Here is a 22,623-nt window from a genome sequence, read left to right on the forward strand (position 1 = left end):
CTGTATCTATACACTAAGACTGTTCAATATACAAACTTCTTGAATAAATGTAGAGTGAAGGACAGTCAATCCCTCCACTTGTCACATGTTAAAACAGAATAAGAAATCCTAGGAGGTAGATACTCATATGGTCCTATGCCTCAGCATAGAACACATGTCAATTGATCGTGCTAGAAGACCTTATGACACTTACTTCTAAGTGTGTATCCCCTTAGAAACTGACCACACCAATGGAAGTCCACACATCCAGATTTTTTAGCAGCACAAACTGATTTTGAGCAATTTTTGGTTGGTTGGTTGGTTGGTTGGTTGGTTGGTTGGTTGGTTGGTTGGTTGAATGGATGGTTAGTTGGTTGGTTAGTTATCTTTTTAAAACACAAAGTTGGATGGGTAGGAAAGGGGAATGGATCTGGGAAGAGTTGGGTAAGTTTGAGCACAATGCATATGAAATTCTCAAAGAACTGACTTTTTAAAAAAGAAATGCAAAGATCAAAATAAGTAAATAGAAAAACAGAGAAACAGAAAAAGAAGAAAAACAAAAAATAAAACTTCAAAAGGTAAAATTTGAAAGCCTACTGGTTTTTTTAAATATTACTTTTTAATTATGTGTATGTCTTGGGGGAAGAGGCAAGTGCATGTAAATGCATGTGCTCAAAGAGGCCAAAAGAGGGACTTAGATGCCCTGGAGCTGGAGTTACAGGCAATTGGGAGGTGCCATGGGTGCTAGGAATCACATTGCTAGAGCAGTACACACTCTTACCCTCTGAGCCCTTTTCAGCACACCCCCTCCCCATTTCTCATTGACAGCTTCAAATTTTATTCTGTAAGCAGACTACTTGTTCCAGTACACGTTCATACCCAGAACACTTATATGTAAACTTAGCCTAATTTTTCCTGCTTTTTATAAAACAATGGCTCAGGGGGAGGGAAGATTCAACAAAGTTTTACTGGGGGATAAAAGAGTGCATGCCACTGCCAAACTTCCTTCAAGAACTGAGAAATGAGCTAGTAGGACCCATTACTTCATATTCCAAAAAGGGCTCTAAAATTCTTGAGTAACATTCAATAACCTGAACAAAATACATCTTAAAAGTTTATGAACCATGTGTTGCAAATGATTTTATTTTTGTAAACAATAATGCAGACCTGAGATTGCATAAAAATCAAGAAAGGTAGATCAAGTATTTTCTTTTGTTCTCTATAATTTGCATGTTATTTTTAATCATCAGGAGAAGCAAATGTCATCACTTGAGGTTCATAGTTTTCTGACATTAGACAAGCATCTAGAGGCAGGAATCCTGCTTCTCAATCACTTCACCAAATTCAGATACACATTGTCTGGAGGGAGGAGAATCTCTGTAATGTTTAACAGCTTGTGCTCAATACTCTTCTGAATAAGGATAGTAAGGGTGACCCACCGCACTGAAAGAGAAGAAGAAACACATGTTTGTTCACAAGTCACACTTCTGATAGACAAAATGAAGATAGGCATGATTTGAGAAACTAGAAAATCTTCAGTGGACCCTGTCTTGCTAAATGAATGAAACAAACCATTGACTGAGGTTTTGGATCAACTGATTTCATTATTTTTTCTTGGAATTTTATTATTATTATCATTATCATTATTATCATTATTATTATTATTTGTGTGTGTGTGTGTGTGTGTGTGTGTGCGCGCGCGCGCACCAAGACGTGCCTGTGGAGGTCAAAGGATAGCTTTGTAGAGTCAGTTTTCTCCTCTACCTTCCAGGGATTGAACTTGGTTGTTGAACTTACATGATGTTTCTATATCCACTGAGTCATCTTGTTAGCCCCATTTCATGAATTCCTATATTTCAAGTTTGTAAGACTATGTAGCTAAAGAAATAGGCATGTGATAAGAAAATGAAAGTCAGGAATGGATATGTTTTGGAACAATAGCTGTATCTTGGAAAAGGACTGACTCAGGGCAAATGCCAATGGACACAGAGAAGAGGAAGCTGAAAGAGAATTATGTTTTCCCTAGGACTTATTCCTATCCTCTTTGAGAGTCCATCTTCCAAAAAGATTATTTGAAGTACATGTTATACTGCTTTAGTATAAACAAAGTTAGACTAGGCTTGATGCATTGCTGTAAGTTCATTTTTATTGAATTCTCTTTTATTTCTTTTGAATTTAATATACATTAATAAGAAAACATTTACATGTGCCTATTAGTATATCACGAGGCATGGGTAGTCTGCTCTCTGTGTCTAGTGGGCAGGTGAACCCTGAAGACATTTATTTTAGCTCGCTGAAAAGCTGACTCTGGAAACAGAGTACCCACTTCCCTTATTTAAGACCCAAAGTATTTTTGTCTCAAGGTATCCTCCAAGACCCCTTGTCTAGGGTTGGGATGCTCCCCACCCCCAAAAAGCCTCAGACTTGGAAGGAAGTAAGCAATAAAACAGTGCAAGAGTGAAAACATCGTGATTTTGAGAACAAGAAGGTTTCCATAATATAAAACTGCCTTTGTGTCCTGAGTACATCGAGTGATAAGAATAGTCTGATTTTTTTTTTATCATTTCTCTCTCTCTCTTTGAACACTGAGCTATCCAGAATAAGGAAAACTACCCGGAAGACTGGTAAAAGCACTCTCGAGCAGCAGAGTCTAGCGTCTGTTGATTCTTAAATTTGACTTCAATTCCTCACCACCAGTCACTGGTAGATCTGTTTTCCCAGGTCTCTGCTGGATGTTGTAAGCACCCATTTTGATAATGTTGTCTCTGTCTTCTAGGCTTTGCTCTACTTAGAATCCTCACCCTAGGGACTCACTCTTCTTTGCTCAAGACTGTCTAGTAGGAACTATAGCTGGCTCTTTCAACTTCTCCAGTTGAATTTTGCTGGATGTTTGTAAGCATCTAGTTTAGTAATGCAACCTTTCTGCTGTCATGTGCTCTTTTACCTAGAAGCCTCACTGAGTAAACCCTGTGCTCTGCTCAGGGCCCACTCTATTGAGAACTCAGGCTGGTTGTTTTAAAGATGCTCTCTCAGTCAACTTCTGGATATTTTGAGTGCACAATTTAATTATGTTTGCAATGTATCTATCTATCTGTTGCTACTTATAATTTTACTATGATATATATGCATATATATACATATATATATATATATATATATGAAATAATGTCATTCATGCAAAAAGCAAAAGCTTAGCTACATTGGTCATTGCCTGAACGCTATAGAACATCTTTATGATTCACCTCCATGTTAACAAAAAGCAAACAACTATAATGCAGTCTAGAGGAGTTACTCACAATGACAGTTCCATATATGGTAAATTTCTATTGAGGCCATCAATCTCTTTCATGTCCTCTGGGGTCAATTCAAAGTTAAACACCTAGAAATACATAGTCATAGAAAATAAAATATAAATAAATAAATAAATAAATAAATAAATAAATAAGCTGTTGAAGTGTCCCTCTACGTGGAAATATAAGGGTGATAGCAACAAGGGATACTTTAAGAGAAGAATTTTATTCATCATTGGCCTCCAGATGGCCCAGCTCTCAGAACTTTTGGCTGAATATGGCAGGGCCCTCCTTTCCCATTTCTTTCCTACTTTGATCCACTTCACAAAAGAAAGACTCATCAACCCCTAATCTTAAGAAAGGCAGGAAAAAGGAACTCCCAAATTAATTTTCAAATCTAGGTGAAATACTAGAATTAGTGTCAACAAAACTTGTTGAACTTTTCTTCCTTTGCCATCCTGGAATTTGATACAGCTTTGAATAGTTCCCCCACCCCAGTCACAGAGCCTAATCTAACTCCTCTCAAAGACTTCATTGAGTTGAAGAAAAATCCTCCCCAGTTCAACCATATCACTTGATCATCTCATGTTCTCAAACACTATCTCTGTCTATTCTTCTTTGTCAAAAGAACCTTTCTGATATTATATAAATAATTTATATTTAATCATAATTATGTAAATTTAATATATCAATCTAATAATTTATCTATTAAAAGCATCTGTGATGGTTAAAGTTAATAGTCAACTTGACAGACTCTAGAACCATCAGTGAGATGCATCATAGGGCATGCCTGTGTAGGATCACCTTGGTTATGCTAATTGATATGAGAAGACCCATCCTGATTGTGGGTAGGATCATTCCCTGAACAGGAGATCTTGGGCTGCACACAGCAGAGAAGAGCTGAGCATGCATTCAACTTTCTCTACATTTGACTGTGGATGCAATGTGACCAGCTCCCTCCAGCTCCTGCCACTACAATTTCCCTACAATGATAGACTGTGCCCTTGAAGTGTGATTCAGAATAAACCCTCTCTACCTAGAGTTGCTTTTGCCAGGATATTTTATCACAGCAATAGGAAAAGAAACCAAGACACTGTCCATCCATCTATCCACCAGGACCCCATCTTAAAAAGACATTTTTTAACTAATATGGCTGCCATGTGGCATGTAAAGGTGCTTGCTGACACTTTGATCCACCCCTGAGGTCCAGTGGTAGAAGGAGAGAAACAATTCCCACAAGTTATCCTCTGGCCACCCACTGTGTGCTGGTGAGTGTGTCCTCAAATACAAATACATACAGAAACTAAATATAGAGTTAAAATTTAACCTTATGGGATTCTAAACAAAACAAATGAAAAACCACTGACTGATAGGAGAGACTAGCTAGTGAGAAAGCAGTTCTCACTATAATATGAGAAAGCAGTTAAGGAATAACTTCAATCATTGATTTCTTCATATGGTCAATCTATAAATTTATCCAGCTCCTTTTCTTCAGAGAGAAACGCCAACAATTAAAGGGGAAATGGCCATGTATAACATCCCATACCTCAGAAAGCATGCCAGTATATAACTATATAATTGAAAGTTAATGGAGAAACTGGAAAAGAGCCATGCCCAGAACTATGGAAGTGAAGGGGAAAAAAGGCAAAAATGTACTAGTATAGTCTAGTGGTTCAATCAACCAGCAATTTTATTTGGATTTAATCTCAATCCAATTATTGTCCTTAATACAAACAAAGATTTTTTTTAAAGCAAAGAATATAAAGAGCAGAAATGAAGTATTTAAAGCTCTATACCATCTGAAAGGACTCCCACAACCAACTGAAATAATGGCACTGAAATACACCTTGTTAAAAATTTGTGAAAGGCAAAGCCTTGAGTGGAGGAAACCCAGCATTTTACCAAATGCTTTCTCTGCGGCCCTTTCGAGCTGCTGTCTGTAGCACACGGGGGCAATGCATGGGAGCAAATAAACCAAGTGTTCTCATTTGAGAGAAACTGCCCCCCAGGTCTCATTCTGGAAAAATATCCCTGGGCCTTTACCTCAAAGTTCTCTTTGATTCTCTTCTCATTGAAGCTCTTGGCCAAAACCACCACACCCCTCTGTAGCTGGTAGCGCAGGGCAACCTGGCCCGGACTTCGGTTGTGTTTTTCGGCAATGGTCTTTAAGATAGGTTCCTCCAGAAGGTATGGGCTTTTATCACTGATCCTGAAAAATTACACACACATATTATCACAGAGATGAAAAACCTGGAATGTACAGCCCCCCTAACCTATATTCCCAGACGATTAAAAGAAGTAAGTACAATATAGTGTGATTAAAACAGAATTTTCTGAGTATTCATAGAGATTTATTTTTATTGTGGCAATTGTAAACAATTATGTTGCCCTTTGATAGATCGGAAGACAAACACTATGTGGGAAAGGTATCCATGCAATAGAATATAACAGAAATACATATACTCCCTTTTATCCTCAGGGTCTTGCACATAGCTCTGATCTTAATTTAAAATTAAAATTTGCATATTTCTAGAATTTTTCTTTTGATAATTTCAAGATACCATAAATTGATAATTAAAAGTTTAGAAGGAAGAAGAAAAAAGTTAGGAAAATTGCTATAAAATTTAATGAACTACAGGTAATTGTGATGACACTGGCCACAAAAGCATAGACATGTGAATTCCAGATAGGCATGGGAGCAGAAGTCTGCAATCCTACACTTGGGAGACTGAAGCAGAAGGTCCCCATCCATGAGTTTGAAGACAGTTGCTCTACATAGCATGATCCTAATTCAATCCATTTTCCTCACCCATAAGTACAGAATTTCTATAGAATAGGCAAAACTTCTCTAAAGCAAATGAACAGTACAAAAACTATTAGTCCAAGAAGTGGTGAAAATGTCTGGAAGTAATAAGAAGTTAAACGACATATAAAAAGTTATTTATTATTATTATTGATTAACTTCTTTTTTGTTTCACTTAAGAAAATCAAGTTTTTACATTAAAGGCTACACTCTATTAAAAGCATGGGAAAGAGACAATGTCTTGGACAGTCATCAAAATGTCTTCTTTCTTATGTTCTGTCTTAGTTATGGTTTCTAATGCTAAGATAAAGCATCATGACAAACACAGCCTGGGAAGGAGAGGGCTTATCTCATCTTACACTTCCCCATCCTCAAAGTAACTCACAGCAGGAGCTGAAGCAGAGGCCATGGAGAAAGGTGGCCTACCGCCTTGCTCAAATCGCCACAGTGGTCTGGACCCCCACACATTAATTATTAATAAAGGCAATACCTCACAGATTTGCAAATAGGCCAAACTTATTGAGCATTTTTTTTAGTTATGATTTCCTCTTACCAGATAAGTCTAGGCTTGTGTCAAGCTGACAAAAGAAAAAAAAAAGTCAACCATCACAGGCATAAACATATCTGCTGTTTCTGTATCTACAAGTAGAAATCAGAATTCACTGATAAACATATAAGACGTACTATTGTCTTAAACATATGGAATTTTTACCATATCAATGTACATACAACTATATGCGCATGACTTGCAATGCATATATCCATTGGAAAATCCAATGGAAAATCTCTTATGACACGTTAGGTACATTGGTTGTACATTCTATCCATTGTCAAAATTACATGGCTAGGACACATGCAGTCTAATTTCTATAAACCGTGTCTTAAAATCCTTTTTACAACTATGCCTATTATGCCGGGCAGTGGTGGCGCACACCTTTAATCCCGGCACTCGGGAGGCAGAGGCAGGCGGATCTCTGTGAGTTCGAGGCCAGCCTGGTCTACAAGAGCTAGTTCCAGGACAGGAACCAAAAGCTACGGAGAAACCCAGTCTCGAAAAAAATCCAAAAAAACAAAACAAAACAAAACCTATGCCTGTTAGTAAAGCAACAGCAAAGAATAAAAGACTACTAATGAGCTTCAAGTTCAACCATGGTGCATAGAAACTGGGGCATTGTTGAACTTGTTTCTTTGTGGTTGAACTTTTCCACAGAGTTAAAAGTTAATGTTGTCAACGTGGAATTACTGACATAAGGAAATAAAGTCCAAAAGTCTCATTACCAGTTTGGATCTCTGTGGGATCCCAGGGCACTGTAAGCAACTAGAACAATGTCTTTGGACTTGCAGAACTCCAGGAGTTTGCTCTGGTTGAGATATGGGTGACATTCTACCTGTAAATTTCCAAAACAAAACGGTATTAGAATGTATGAGCCAACAAGGTTATTCAGGCTTTAAAAATACTAAGGGTAGATCAAGTTCCATATTGACTTAAGTACATATGCTTCAAATTGATCATTTTTTCTCTGAAATACATTCTTCTGTCCTTTTACTAGTATTTGAAGATTAAAATCTCCCATTTCCAAACTGCAGTCTCTGTCAGTTTCTACAGAATGAAGCTATAGCCTGTTAGAGCAAGGACTGGGTGTAGCCATAGGTGAGAAGACTGCAAGCTGAAGATAAAACCTTTTGCCCCCTAGAGAGGGAAGAAGGGGCAGCCTTGTAGAAGGACCCAGTGTTCAGGGGAACAAAGGAGGGGAGAATGATAAACAAGAGTGGCTGCACTGGATGGGGAAATGTCATGCCTTTTAGCCTTCAGGGACTCACATGACTTTGGTCTTCTGTTATCAAGCCTTTTGCTCTGATCCTCAATGTATAAGAAATTCAAAAGCACCCTACCAAACTATAACAGTGACCAGTGACTAGTTTCCCCTATCATGTGGGGAATTTTAACAGGATAAAATGCTTGATTTCTTTCATAAACAGATCAAAGGAGAAAGAGAGTGAGAACAGAGAACAGGGAGAAGGGGAATGGGGGAGTGAGAATGGAAAGGGGATATGAATGCCAGAGAGCGATCCTCTGATTTCAAGAAAAACTTCACAGACATACCACCCAGTGGCATTGTATAGACTTTAGCCCTCCCTACTTTGAACTAATTTGCTCTTAAAAATGAAAAGCACTATGTAACACGATGGTGACAAACACTTAGCTATTTGGGGGGCTAAGGCAGGAAGATTAAAATTTCAAGGCCAACCTGAGCATTCAGAGATTCTACCTCAAAATAGTTTGTTAAATACCACAAGCAAAAACTCAGTGTTGGAGCATTTGCCTACTGTATGTGAGGCCTTTGGTTCAATCCCAAGTACCAAAGAAATAAACGGGCATGATCATACTTTAACACTCCAGATATTTAGTGATACCAATCATTGCCAAATATGTGGAGAGTTTAACAGTATTCTAGCATTGTTAATTCTTTAAACCATATATTTTTAAAATACAATCTAAAAATTGCATAATACCTGCCTCAAAATACTTCAAATAGTATGTATATGACAAATTTGTAGAGAAGAGAAATTATGACTTGAGCATGTTGATGGGCGCAGGTGAAGGAAGTTGTACTCACACAATTCTCAGTGCATTTGTAGCTCTAAATTCTGCAAAGGTTAAAAGTCTTTGAAAGTTATTAAAAATTATTTTCCATCTAAATTTAGAAAAGAAACCACCACAAATTATCTAGAGTGTCACGAGAACAATACAGCAGCAAGACAACTTTGCTGTGCTTCATTTCAATCAGGTTTTTGTGTTTAAGGTTTTATATGTAACACATTGTGTTACTGAGCAGTGGTATTCCTTCTAAGAGTTGTGATTTTAGTCAAACTGCCTTCCCCTGCCTTCTTCTTCCCACTCTAGTCAACCTGAGCTATAACTGATATTTTTTGTCTCAGTGAAAATAGCTATAACCTAAACAGTTGGTTCAAAACAGAGACTTGGGAAGTATCAAGTAAGGAAGAAGTTTGTGAAGAACAGAAGATAAGGCACAGCCAGGTGAACTAGAGCTCACCTGATTGCAAACAGGCTTATATTTTAGCCCCGGTTTGTTCAGAATCAATTCCAGCACTTTGCGGTTGAAATTGGACACCCCGATGGACTTGGTTAAACCTAAGTCTTTACACTTCTCCAGTGCCTGGGGAGGAAGAAAGTATGTAGTTAATCCTATTTGTAGTCTGCCCTTGGAGATTCTCCTTGAGCTTATTTGAATACCTACATAATAATTTCAGTTCCTCACATAATTTCAATTACTTATAGAATTTTGGTTACAATTTCAAATCAGTTTTGACACTTGAATACAGCCTTGCCTTGAATACAGTCTTGCAATGAATACACATTTGTCTGCTCATTCATTTACATGCAAATTGAGAACAGCAAGTACATATAAGTCTCCCCTTACCTTCCCCACCCTCTTCAGTGGCATCTGTTGTGATGCCAAGCTTAAAAATGGTTCTTCAATAAATGCCATCACAGTCAAAGACAAAGAATTCTAGAATCTTGTGCTAGTTAAAATGTATTGTTACATTTTCTCTTTAATGTTGACAATCTGTATACAGGATAGGGTATATAGTGGCAGGTTTCATTCTCTTTCACAGCTTGCTCTGTGCTAAGGCAGATTACACTTCTCCAAAGGCGTGTTTATCTGTCCTGGAATAGTGTGTAACCTTTCTTTAGTCTCTTTCAGTTGATCCTCTTTATATGGCTTATATTCTTAAGTAGGATCTATGACACAAAGAAATGTCTACCTCAAATCATAGTTTAGTTAAAAAATAAACTTCATCACTCTCCACTCTTATGCTAGAGATGTAATTACAGAAAGACAGAGAAGGGGCAGTGCTGATTCTTGTTGTGGTAGTTTATTCTTTCCTCATATATTATATCCCAACCATAGTTCCCCCTTTCGCTACTTCTTCCACTTCCTCTTCCTCATATCCTCTCTCCCCTACATAAACTCCTCCTTCTGCAGACGTAAGCAGGCCTTCCAGAGATATTAACTGAACAATAAGCTACAATAAGATTATTCATTACGATATGCTTTGGGTTTGTCAATTATTGAAGCAAAATCCATCTCTTCTAATTCTTTATTAATTAGTTCCTCTCTTGCCGCACAGTGCTTATTGTCTGCAGGGCATACCTCCCATGTATCACGGATGTCCACATTGTCAAAAATAATTTTTCCACTGGCATCCTTTGGCATAAGATCCCCTCCAGGCTAGAATGAAGAGAGAAAAGAAAAGTTAGCAAAACTTTCTCTAATAGTCAATTTCAAGTGGTTAATGAGCTTATTCATCCAACAGTCAGGAGACTGAGTTAGTCACTCTGTGTGTGTGTGTGTGTGTGTGTGTGTGTGTGTGTGAGAGAGAGAGAGAGAGAGAGAGAGAGAGAGACAGACAGACAGACAGACAGACAGACAGAGACAGACACAGACAGAAACAGACAGAGAGAGAGCGTGCACAATTCATATTTTCTTTAAACAGAGACTTTGGAGAAGAAAAATGGAAATTATCTAAAAGATTATACGAGACTATCTCTCCCATTGATTGCCATCACTTTTCTCTCCTGGGGACCCCAATGAAACTCTAAATCTCACCAACAATTATGGCTCTTCCCATTAAAATTTCCTTATCCCAGTGACAGAATACTGTAAAGGATAGAACTTTCACTATTAATCACGAACTTTTGCTCCTCTTTATGATGACTCAATTCTCAGTTAATGAGTCTTTCAGATGTGATCAGCAAATATGTACCATGATAAGAAAATGAAACCATGAGGCCCAAAGGAGCCCAAGCCCCATTGTCCAATACCCAAATTCAGATCTCTGTGTCCTAGAGTGAGAGACAGACATAGGCAAGAACATGTCCTGAGGAGATGGAGACTCCCACTGGAGTCTCAGAAGTCTCCACAACCTGGGGCACTCTGATCGACAGAAGGCAGTGAAGTCCTTGAACTTGAACCCTCCTGAAGACTGGAGAATGAACACGTTAAGAAGTCTTGCCTGTGGGATCTCTCAGCTGTCATAATTCACCATTCTGTTCATCTCAGATCAATGGATTTCTCTCAGCAAGAGGCTAGAAAAATCTCATTGTCCTGACATATATAATAGTCTAGGGCATAAAAATCCAAAACTGACCTTCATAGCAATTGGTGAATGAATAATGCAGAGATCTACATAATCCAGCCCAAGTTTCTTCAGCGATTCTTCCAGACACTGACGAACCAACTCTGGTCTATGAAAAGTATTCCAAATCTACAGTTTCCAAACAAAAAACACATTGCTTACACATTGCAGTGAAATGATTGAGACTTGCTATGGTAATCTCAGTAAAGCTAAGAACATCGGTGGCTAAGTTTATATATATATTAAAAATTTTCATACAATGTATTTTGCTCATGATTTTCCCCACACCCAACTTTTCCCAGATCCTCTGCAGGACCTTACCCAATTTTGTGCTGTTTGTCATAGATCACATCCTTAACAGAATAGTAAGATTTACTTGAGTGATGACAATGTGAGGAGAATGAGCAAAATTTAGAAAATGACCAACTTAAATGTTTCACACCTAGAAGTTTTGGTCTCAAAAGAGCACAGAAATGGTTAGCTGGGGTGGGTCAAATAGAAAGAAGCAGAAGATAAATAGCAAAGCACTAAATCAGAGGGCTGACAAACATTTTATAGAAATTAACTGGAGAGTCCCATTGAGGTAACGAGATAAAATTTCCCAGTTAAAAGTCCATCCTGGGATGGAAATAGAAAACACTATCCTGAGTGAGATAACCCAGACCCAAAAAAGATGAATATGGTATGTACTCACTCATTTGTGGACTCTAGCCGTAAACTAAGGACATTAAACCTATAGTTCACAAGCCCAGAGAAACCAAATAACAAGGTGAAACCAAAAAAAAACAAAAACAAAAAACAAAAAACAAAAAAAAAAAAAACATATATAGATCCTCCTGGAAATTGGAAGCAAACAGATTGCTGGGCAAAAGTTGTGAACATGGGGGTGGGGGCAGAAGTGGGGGTGAAGTTGGGGGAAGGGGAGAGGGGGAGAGGGAAGGGAGAAGGGAAGGACTGACAAGAGCTTGGGGGAGTGGGAGGGTGGAGATGGAGGAAGGGCGGATATAGGAGCAGGGAAGAAGATATCTACATTAAGGGAGCCATTTTAGGGTTGGCAAGAGACTTGGCTCTAGAGGGGTTCCCAGGTGTCCATGGGGATGTCCCAGCTAGGTCCTTGGGCAGCAGAGGAGAGGGTGCCTGAACTGTCCTTGCCCCATTATCACACTGATGATTATCTCGAATATCACCAAAGAATCTTCATCTGATGACAGATGGAGATAGAGACAGAGACCCTCATCAGAGCAATGGTCTGAGCTCCCAAGGTCCAGTTGAAAGGCAGAAGGAGGGAGAAGATGAGCAAGGAAGTCAAGGACAGGAAGGGGTTGGTCCACCCACTGAGACATTGTGCCTGTTCTAATGAGAGCTCATCAAATCCAGCTGGACCGGGTCTGAATGAGCATGTGATCAAACCGGACTCTCTGATTGTGGCTGACAATGGGGAATTGAAAAGCCATTGATAAAGGCACTGGGACTTGTTTTTATGGCATGTTCTGGCTTTTTGGGACCCTAGTCTATATGGATGCACAGCTCCCTAGGCCTGGATGTAGGGGAGGGAAGGCCTTGAACTACCCACAGGGCAGGGTTCCCTGCCCTCTCTCAAGCAGGGAGGGGGAGGGGGTGTGGGGGAGCAGGAGGGGACTAGGAGAAGGGAAGGATGTTGCGGGAGGTGCTTCCACTCCTCCAGCCAATAGCCGCTGAGATACCAGCCCATTGGGGGCGTGGTCTCTCTTTTAAAAAGCAGCCACTTCCCTCCTCTCTCTCTCTCTTTGCTTCTTGCTCTGCTTCCGGCGACTAGACTCCTTCCTGATTGCACAGAGGGCTGTTGTCTGGGACAGTGATCTGTAAGTTTTTTCCCCTTTAAATAAATACCACCTTATTCATCATAATTTCAAACTGGTGTGGGATTGTTTGTGACTTATGCCTTCGCCTTCAGAAGGAAGTGTAAATATTCGAATGGAAAAAGAAAATATCCACATCTTCTGCCATAACCCATGGAGCAGGAGGCAGAGTTTAAATCATTTCTCTAGGCTGTTTTGGGATTGGGCATCAGTGGGATTGCATTTATCTGAAACCAGAAGAAAGCAGGGGGGCTGAGAGCTATCACAAGAGATCTCCTCTGTTTGCTAAGAGAACATCTATATCACGGAGCTTCTGTCTTTGGAAGACATATCAGTAACTGGGGATCAGAAACAACAGTTTAAAGGTCACTTTGAGATAACTTTGTGATAGTTGTGCAGTTTGTGTTTCTGAACACATATAATCAGAGGTACTGCGTAACATTAGTCAAGATCGCATTTCCCTTGCTAAGTTTTCTGTGATCTTTGATTAAAAGTTGACTATTTCTGAAAAAAAAAAGTCCATCCTGGGTAGAGTGATGTATCCCTTTGGGTAAGGTTTCCAAGTAACTGAACAGACAGCAGTAAAGTAGACAAAGGATTTACTGTTCTTAGCAAATCCAGGACCAATGCTAAGAGATCCCATCTAAAAACAAGCTGTCACCAGTGTAAACATAGGTAGGAGACATCTGTAGAGACCTCAGCTCAGATGGAATCACACTGGAAGGCTGCCTTTCCACCTGAGGAAACATTACAAATACCATTCCATTCAGTGCAGATTTCAGAAAAGGATTTTTCCTTTCGTGAACAATATTCTCAACCTCACTTGGGAATCTACTGAAGAATTAGTTACTCAGTGCCCAGAGAGGCCAGATTATCCAACAGAACTGCATCCTTACTTTATATCAAGACAATGTCTAATATTCAGAGATACTGAATATCTGTATCCCACATTTACGATACTTCGGGGACAAAACAAGACTTTATTTTTTAATTTTTTCTTTACAGTTTTTTTTGTGTGTTTGTGTGTGTCTGTGTGTGTGTGTGTGAGAGAGAGAGAGAGAGACAGAGAGAGAGACAGAGACAGAGAGAGAAAGGAGAGAGAGAGAAGGAGAGAGAGAGAGAGAGAGAGAGAGAGAGAGAGAGAGAGAGAGAGAGAGAGAGAGACCATCAGTTCATGTATATGGGTACCACACATGTAGAAATAGGATATCAGGAATCATTTATCTTCTACCATGTACTTACCAGGAATAAAAGGTTACCAGGCATGGCAGCCCGCATCTTTTTCTACTGAGTCATTCTGTTGGCCTGTTCTCTATTTTTCTATAATGTGCCTTTGCAATAAAGCCATGATTCAATCTGAGACCAAGGGGGTGGTGTCTCCTTCCCCAGGAACATATCTGAGCTGGCAGTGGCTTTCAGCCATTCTGTCCACAAGTGCTCACCTTGGTGGTGTAGAATAAATCCTCCCTCTTCACAGTTCCATCAGCAATCTTGTCTCTGAGGGCCTGTCCAACTTCTTCCTCATTTTGGTAGTAGTATGCAGCATCTATGTGACGGAAACCTACATCAATGGCTATTTTGGTGGCCTCAGTAGCCTTGCTCTTGGGAACCTATGAAACAAGAATAGGAAAAGTCAGAGATGTGATCAACTCAGGAAAAAGTGATTTATTTCTCCATAGCATTTTCCTGAGTTGCTGCCAGCCCCATGGTTGATCTTGTTTAATGATGCAAACATTGATAACAGTTTTGCAATCTATCTGGAAACAAAGACTAAGAAATAAAACTAAATCTCAACAAAATGAAATTAGTGATGTGGGATCATATGAAGCATATAAATGCATGTTTCATTCAATAAAAATCAGTTGGAAGGAACTAGCTAGCAGGAAAGCTGCATACTGCGAGAAAAATTCTAAGGTACTCAGTAGATAGGACAGGTGTACAAACACATAGGTATGTGTGTGGTAACACCTAAAAAGTGGTTCCTATTACCCATAATTCTCTATTTCTACTCAAATAGGTTCTTTGCTCAAGATTCTTTTATTCCCTTTATTTTTCAGGTCCTTGCTTTTTAGCATTTACTGAGTGCTGCCTTCTAGCCCAACACTATGTTAGGCTCTAGAATGCTAGGTATTTTTCCCATGAACAAAAGGACTGGTTTCCCTTCTCAGGAGGTTTCCAGAAGTGTGAAAGACAGTCATAGCACAAGAAAGTATGAGAAGTGGATGGGGTAGCCCACGCCTACAATCCTAGCACTTGGGAGATGGAGAAGCAAGATCAGAAGCTCAAGGTCATTCTTCTCTACAAAGTGAATTCAACACCAGCCTGGAATGCATGAGATTTAGTTTTAAAAATAATCACTATCATCATCTTAACAGCTTTTTATCTTTGCTTCAAATATTTCCATTTTGTTGTGAAAGCCACACAGTTACCCCAAAGCCTCCATTACCTGTAACTAGAGTTAGACACTTTCAGTTCACTCAAATGATCTGTTGAATGGCTACATAATGTGTTTACTAAGAAGTGTGATCTCATCCCCATTGCTACTTTATATCTTGCAAGTCTTCAGTACTAACTTATGAATGGAATGATTGTGGATTCTCAGAGACATTTTTAAAAAGTTTGACTTGCATTCTAAATGTTTATATTTATGCCCATAGATTAGTGCATCCCTCGGTCTTCATCAACGAAGTTTCCTTTTGCCATAAACAATAACTAATACCAGGACCCACAACTATTTGTGTCCAGAAAACAGGTGTTCATGGAGAGCTCACCGATAATTGGGACTTCTATAGCTCACCCTTTCTTCAAGAGGCATATGGAACGTCATGGAAGAGGAGGAAGAAAGAGTCTAAGAACCAGAGATCATGAAACTGGAAACTGCTGTATAACAGTGTCTTCTGGATGGGATGGAACTGTTTGCATTCATGAGTCCACAGCAGCTGTTATCAATCCAGTCTACACTGCAGCACAGAGGATGGAGTCTACACTGCAGCACGGACAGAGGATGGGTTGGCAAGGACTCACCCTCCAGCTAACCTGCTACTGACAGTTGATGGCTTCTGGGAAACTGAAAACCCGTTTACTTCAGGCATGTGGCTGCAAGTAGACTGGCCATGTTCTAGTGAATGGCCTCATATTCAAGTGCATATAGTCAATATTAATTTACTTATTTGGTTATTGAAAGAAGAGAGAGAAAAGAAGAAGAAATGAAGTGGGGAAAGAGAAGTGAGAGTCTGAGAGGAGTCGGAGGTGTGGAATGAGTGGTGCATGGGAACAAAATACATTGCATACCTGTATGAAATTTTATAAACCTGTTCAAATAGTTGAAATTCTCTAACAAATACAGCTTCTTCCAAAAAACTCAAAGAAAAACTGCAGTCCAATGTTCCCACCGCTAGCCATTTTCTCCCATATGCATTGCCCATAGGGATTTCTAACCAAGAGTAGAATGCAGGAGAAGCATTAGGTGATAAGAATTTAAAAATTAGTAAGAATACTTCCATCAAGGATTCATTATACTCATATATGTAAGTAAATATATAGCAAGCATTGGGATTTGTCAGGAAACAATGTTAATAACAATAATGATAGATAATCCGCCTACGAAATCCTTAACCTCCACATCTCCAGACCTAACATCTCAGCATCTCACCAAGTACCAATACACATTCCCAAGCATGAAAAGAAGTAAATGTAGACAGTGAAAGGGAAGCCCAGGTGAATCATCCACCAGCTGCAGGTCTCCTGCCTTCTGAACACACTTCCAGAATACTTAATAGCTAATGCTTTAGTTCCCACTTACTCCATCTGAAGCAAACGTGCCAAATCCAAGCACTGGCATCAAGTTTCCATCATTCAGCTTCACTGAACGACTATGTTTGAGATCCATGATGTCCACAACCTAACAAGTCTGAGCCTGGTCTTTTCTTCCTGAGTAACCTGAGCTGAGTAAAAGGCAAGGCTCCAGCACTATTTATTTCTGTCAAGATGGGTGGGGCCAGGATTGCAAAGGCTCTAAAAGAAAGCTGGAGTCCATTGAGTCCAATTGATTTCGTATAATCCCTCTATGACTTTTTTTTTACAGGAAACAAACTCAGAAAGTTTATCTATTAGAAGACATTGGATTTTCAGCTCATAAACAGCAAAGTTAGCCGTGACAATCTGCCCCTGATAATTACACCAGACTTACTCATAAGATGTAAAACTATAATCAAGGTGTTCATTTCTAAACATGAATTCTGCTAAAGGGCTTAATAATTTCCTTGCCCTCTATTTGTTTTATAAATCTTATAAAAAATACTTTATAAAATTTATCAAACAGAGCATGTTATCTGAGCCTAAGCACCCAGACAACAAAATTCCTTGGGAATATTCACCTTTAATTTAGTTATCTAAGTATCTTTTTCCTTGTGTTGAGATTTTTATTTAAAATTCACATTCTCTCTATTTTGCTTCTTTAATAATTTCTATTCAAGAAAAACTAGATTAATGTCACACATCAATCTCTGTAATGTTGCCTTTGTTTAAATACTTGTCTAGTTCCAGAATAGCCTGTTCCCCTTCAACTCAGTCACTACCAACCTTAGGAATTCTGCTTATTAAGCTCAGCATACATGCTTGAGTCTTGGGTTCTTCTTGACTCCTACAGCCTCATTAATAAGATCCATTGTGCTTTCCTGTGTCACCTTACATTGTTCTAATATCTATTAATGCAGCTCAATAAACGTGTTGGTCAATTACACTCTAAATTAATTCAGAGAGTCAGTTAGAATCAGAAAACCCTAAGTAGCATTTTGTTCACTATCACAGATATGTCACACTTCCTCCTGTTGAAATACTACAACTGGTATTCCACTAGCACTATAATTTATCTTGTTAAATAATAGTCCATTCCTACCTCTTGGCAGGATCAAAATTTTGCCTGTTTTATTAATCCTTTTATTGTGTATTCTCCCAACATTTTACCAGATATAAACTTAATGAGTATATACTTTGTCTTTTCTTTGGTTCATCTGTTAACCTAAACAGAAATAAAGTTAACAATCTATGAAAAGCCTTGGCACTAATATAACACAGACCATAGACAAGTAGTGGCCAAGGAAGAAAAGACTCATCCCAGGCACAGAGAAAAACTGAGTTGTCAAGTTAGGCCCATTCTGATAATTGATAGAATGGTATTTGCATCCTTTCTTACGGTGATTTATAATGTTCTTTCTATGTGAACAAGAAGCCATCACATAAAATGGATGTAGAATTGATGCCTAGATAGCTTCTATTTTTCTCTTTTCAACTTGGAGATTAGAAAAAAATTAACCAGATGAACCAAAGAACCAGAGACACTCTGTTTCCTGTGAGAAATTCCTGATAAATGGCTAGAGGGTAGAAAGGAGTGAATCCCAGTGAAGTCCACCAATAACCAGGAGAAACATACCATGCTGAAGCACTGTCCTGTGTCATACATAGCCTTATAGGAAAAGATCAGGTGAACAGTGGCTTCTGCCACAGTCAGTGCCTGGAAAATGCAGTCAGGGGCCATCAGCAACATTAGGAATTTTACTTAGTCATATAGCTTCAGGAAAGTTGAAAAATCGTTGAATGTTGATAAGTCTCTCCCCATTGTTAACTTCATTTTGGGTGCCCCTTCTTGACACTGCTTCCTTGTGGTGCTTATTACTGTATAAAATGCTTTTGTTTTAGCTCATTTTAATTCATTATATGAATTTAAACCATACTTAATAGATTTTAAAACTCAAAATATTGGGCTAAGAGTCTCAGAAAGGTAAGTATTATGTGTTTTCTGTCACTGTGGTTCTTAGATTTTTTTAATGCAGATATATAATGCTGTGTGTATATGTTTCTACATGTTTATTCTAAACATACAATAAATACACATACAAAAACTTAGCTAAAACAAAGATTTTAAAAACCAGACTAAGAGTTACAGCTTTCCCTTGAGTCATGACATAGGTCTGGATGTTTCTTTAGAGAAAAGTGAGTTTCTTCCATTCCTTGAGCTTCCGAGAGCTTTCGTGGCCAGGCATGACATTCCTGTGAAGGAAAGCTTGTGGTCCAGGGAAGCATTTTAGCCACCATAACAAGCCCAGCAGCCCAGCAGCCTATCGAATGATAATGCCGATGCTGAATAGGACAGGTAAGCTACTCTAAGCGGGAAAGAGAGCTATAGAGAGGCATGCTAAACACTTTCACAAAGTCAGAGTGAGTCAGCAGTAGTCAGGACTTTATTTACACAGGTCATTTTACTCAGGCGCTAAGAAACTGTTGGATACTAGGAAGATTAAATTTTGATAATGTTGTTGACTTGAGCACAATAAAAGACTATGAGTCACCAAGAGTACATTAGTTCCTTATAAAGGAAAGAAAGCAAACCACTCCTCCTTGGTGTCATTTAACCAAGAGCAGGCCCAAACTGGAACTCTCTGCTTTCCATTCCCTGTGCCTTTCCACCTCCTGTCCCTCTGTTGTCTGAGTCTAACTCTGTGCCTGTCTGAAGGCCATCTTGTGACTCTGTCCCTGTCACGTTATCTTTGTGCCTGTCTGTCTGTCTGTGTCTATTCATCACATGGGGAAGGAAGGAAAGACACTATCTAAAATTTTTAGTGAAGTTTTATACTTTTGGTTGTGAGCCTAGCCTTTAACGGCTGAGCCATCTCTCCAGCCCTAACGAAGTTTTAAAAAGAATGAAGTTGCTGACTCCAGCTTCCCACAAGTGATCCAGATAACAAACAGTGCTCAAACATCATTGGTTACCAAACAAAATCTATGTGCTGTGTTCAACATTTATGCTTGATATTTAATTTGGAAGATTGCTTTCAACCTCTAGTTTTGCTGTTTTTAGCAAATAATTTTCAGAACACATATTAATTGGTCTGTGAAAGGGGCATGCGAAAGTACTAAATTTAAGATTACAGCTAAACATTAGTTTAGATTGTAAAATTAAAGTTGATTATCTGATAAATACCTGATAAGTAAGATTGGTTCTCACATTGTTCTATTAAAGGCACAGAAAAAAAAACAGGGTAAGTACACAGGAGCAACAATCATAATTCTTAAGTGACCTTATAACTGTAGTTAATAACAAATTAACCAAATGAGGTCCAGCAAAAGCTGAGTCTCTTAGATTGTAAGAAAGAGTTTCATAATATTGCAAATCCACAGTTAATAATCTCAGAGACAAATAGTATAAGTTTTTTTTCACTTATGACTCCTAGATTTTACATATCTATATTAAATCATTTCATCTGTATGTATATATTTCTGTGGCATGAAAAGAAAAGTAAAACATTCAGGGAGTCAAAGAAGACTTATGGGGGAGAGAGGAATGAAAAAAGAAGAGAGGGCGTTTGAGAAAATATTCTCAATATAAAATTTATACATGTTGAAGAATGTGAAGTAGTTAAAACAGTATTAAAAGAAAACAGGCTAAGAGAAACAACTTTCCTTTCGGGTAGCAAAACCCTGTGTATCCAGTTCTCTGCTCAATATGTCAACCTTTTCCTATCAGGTATGTCTTTTACATATTTGCTTTATTAACAGTGTAGCTTGCTATCCACCTGCTCCTCCTCTTTCCTTCTCCCTTCTCCTAACAAGTGCTGAGTTCTCCAGTCCACTTACCCTGTTGTTTAATCTAACCCCAATAAAACCATCTTCAGATTTGCCCCTTGGAACCTCGTAATAAGATCAAGGACCTACAAACCTGCAGCCTGTTTCCATGGTGACAATGATAACAGTGAAAGAGGCCTGTACTGTCAGTTCTTAAAAATTTCCTCTTCAGTCTCCCCAAACCACATGAAAGTCTCTGGTCACTATCCAAACCTGTAGTCACGTTGATTTCCAGGAGTCACAGTTCTGACCTGTAAACACCTTTATGACAAAGGACTAAACTCCACACCGAGTAATGGCAAGTCTCCCTGGATTAGCGTCCTCCAAATGAGGGCACTGATCTGTGACAATATCTCACTGTAGATCACAGGATTATAGGAATAACTGTAAGGAATGGTTTTCAACAAGTGGTGATAATGATAATTCCTTCAAAGGCCTTGCTGAAGCAGAATTAACATAATAATTAACCAGCCACACTTTGATTAAGACTGCTAATCCATCTACTTCTCTCCAACTGCCACAGCACTTTCTCTGTTTAAACCTAAACCTCACATCAGTACCCAGAATCCACATTTGGGGTTGGTCACTAGACCCCCCTATCTGCTGTTCTCCCCAGTGTGACAAAGGTTGATAAATGTACATCCTTTGCTGTGTGCTATGAATCATCTTTCAGTGATGCATTGCAGTAGTCTTCTGGATATCCCTCAGCAGGGGTTTGCCTTTGCCTGGGTAATAATACGGATATGAGTGAACTATGATCCTAAAGGATGGGAGAGAGTAACAATGGGTGGTGGGAATCAAAGCGGGATAATCAGTTAACAAGCTAGAGGTAAGAAAAGAACAAAATCCCATACACATTCCTGAATGTGTTAAAACCTTCATTCAAATCCTAACAGGACTCATAAGTGCCAGGAAGACCCTCCCAGAAATCAAGAATCCACAAGTACTTAATCTTACAAATTATCTTCACATTCTAAGTCTATCCATTTTGTCCTCCTTTCTATAATTGTCCTACTTCTAGTTGTAGGCTGCTGCCTCTGGGGTGGTCCCAGCCCAAGAGGCTGGATTTGTTTTCTCACTCAAACACGAGTTAAGGAATTTCTTGCTTTTCATTTATCTCCAGAATCTGTCTGACAAATTTCCAGGCCCACAGCAAATTTAAGATGCACAGAAGAAAACATGTTTACTTCCTCTGTGTCTCCAAGAAGGTTCATGTCATTCCTGGGTGTCTGGACCCTAGAACTGACCTCTGAACAGGTCCCCAGAAGCTATTGAATAGGATGTCCTGCTGATCACAGATGCCAAAGAAGCTCATCATTACACAGTTGTTGCTGAAAGGAAGTTTTGATTGTTTTGTATTAGAATTCTTTTCATTCTTTATATATGGGTATTTTGTCTACATTGTACATCTGTGTACCACATGCATGCCTGGTACTTGAGAAGCCCAGAAGAGGGTATCAGACACATTGGGCTGGAGTTACAGATGTAACATAAGGGTGCTGGGAATTGACGTGGGATCCTCTGTAAGAGAAGCTGCCAGGGCCCACAGATATGAGTCCATTTCACCTTGACTAAGGGTCAGAGAGTTTGAGCTTATTCTTGCTCTCTCAAAGTTGCTGAAAACAGGTGTGGTAAATTAGTATTTTGAGTATAGTAGTGGATCTGCTCCACCTTGACCAAAGGTCAGAGAATTCAAATCTATACCTGTTCTTTCAAGGAGATTGGCAGTTTCCAGGGAGTGGCTACCTGCAGGATCCTTGGTCTAGTCCTTGTATCATGTTAATGAAGTCTGTTGTGCCCCACCCCCTTGCCTTTGGGAGTGGAATATATAAGCATGTGGAAAATAGAGATAGGCAATTCGGTATTCACTGAATTTCCCTCCCGGAGCTGTTCTGTGTTTCTGTCTTTTATTTCTCTGACATCTCTGTTC

The 22,623-nt window shown here is 39.0% G+C and overlaps 1 protein-coding gene across 1 annotated transcript; it reads right to left on the bottom strand.

The window, feature by feature from the left end:
* Positions 1-1,157: 1,157 nt before the first annotated feature.
* LOC142848379 (aldo-keto reductase family 1 member C15-like) lies at positions 1,158-16,999 on the bottom strand. The gene is made up of 9 exons (XM_075970304.1): positions 16,876-16,999; positions 14,516-14,683; positions 11,248-11,364; positions 10,251-10,328; positions 9,129-9,251; positions 7,351-7,460; positions 5,313-5,478; positions 3,276-3,358; positions 1,158-1,422 (listed from the first exon to the last, which is right to left on the bottom strand). The coding sequence occupies exons 1-9, from the start codon at positions 16,960-16,962 to the stop codon at positions 1,380-1,382; spliced, it is 975 nt and encodes a 324-aa protein (XP_075826419.1). The 5' UTR covers positions 16,963-16,999; the 3' UTR covers positions 1,158-1,379.
* Between the last annotated feature and the right edge of the window lie 5,624 nt (positions 17,000-22,623).

This window comes from Microtus pennsylvanicus, chromosome 4 (genome assembly GCF_037038515.1).
Source record: "Microtus pennsylvanicus isolate mMicPen1 chromosome 4, mMicPen1.hap1, whole genome shotgun sequence".
Lineage (NCBI taxonomy): Eukaryota > Metazoa > Chordata > Mammalia > Rodentia > Cricetidae > Microtus > Microtus pennsylvanicus.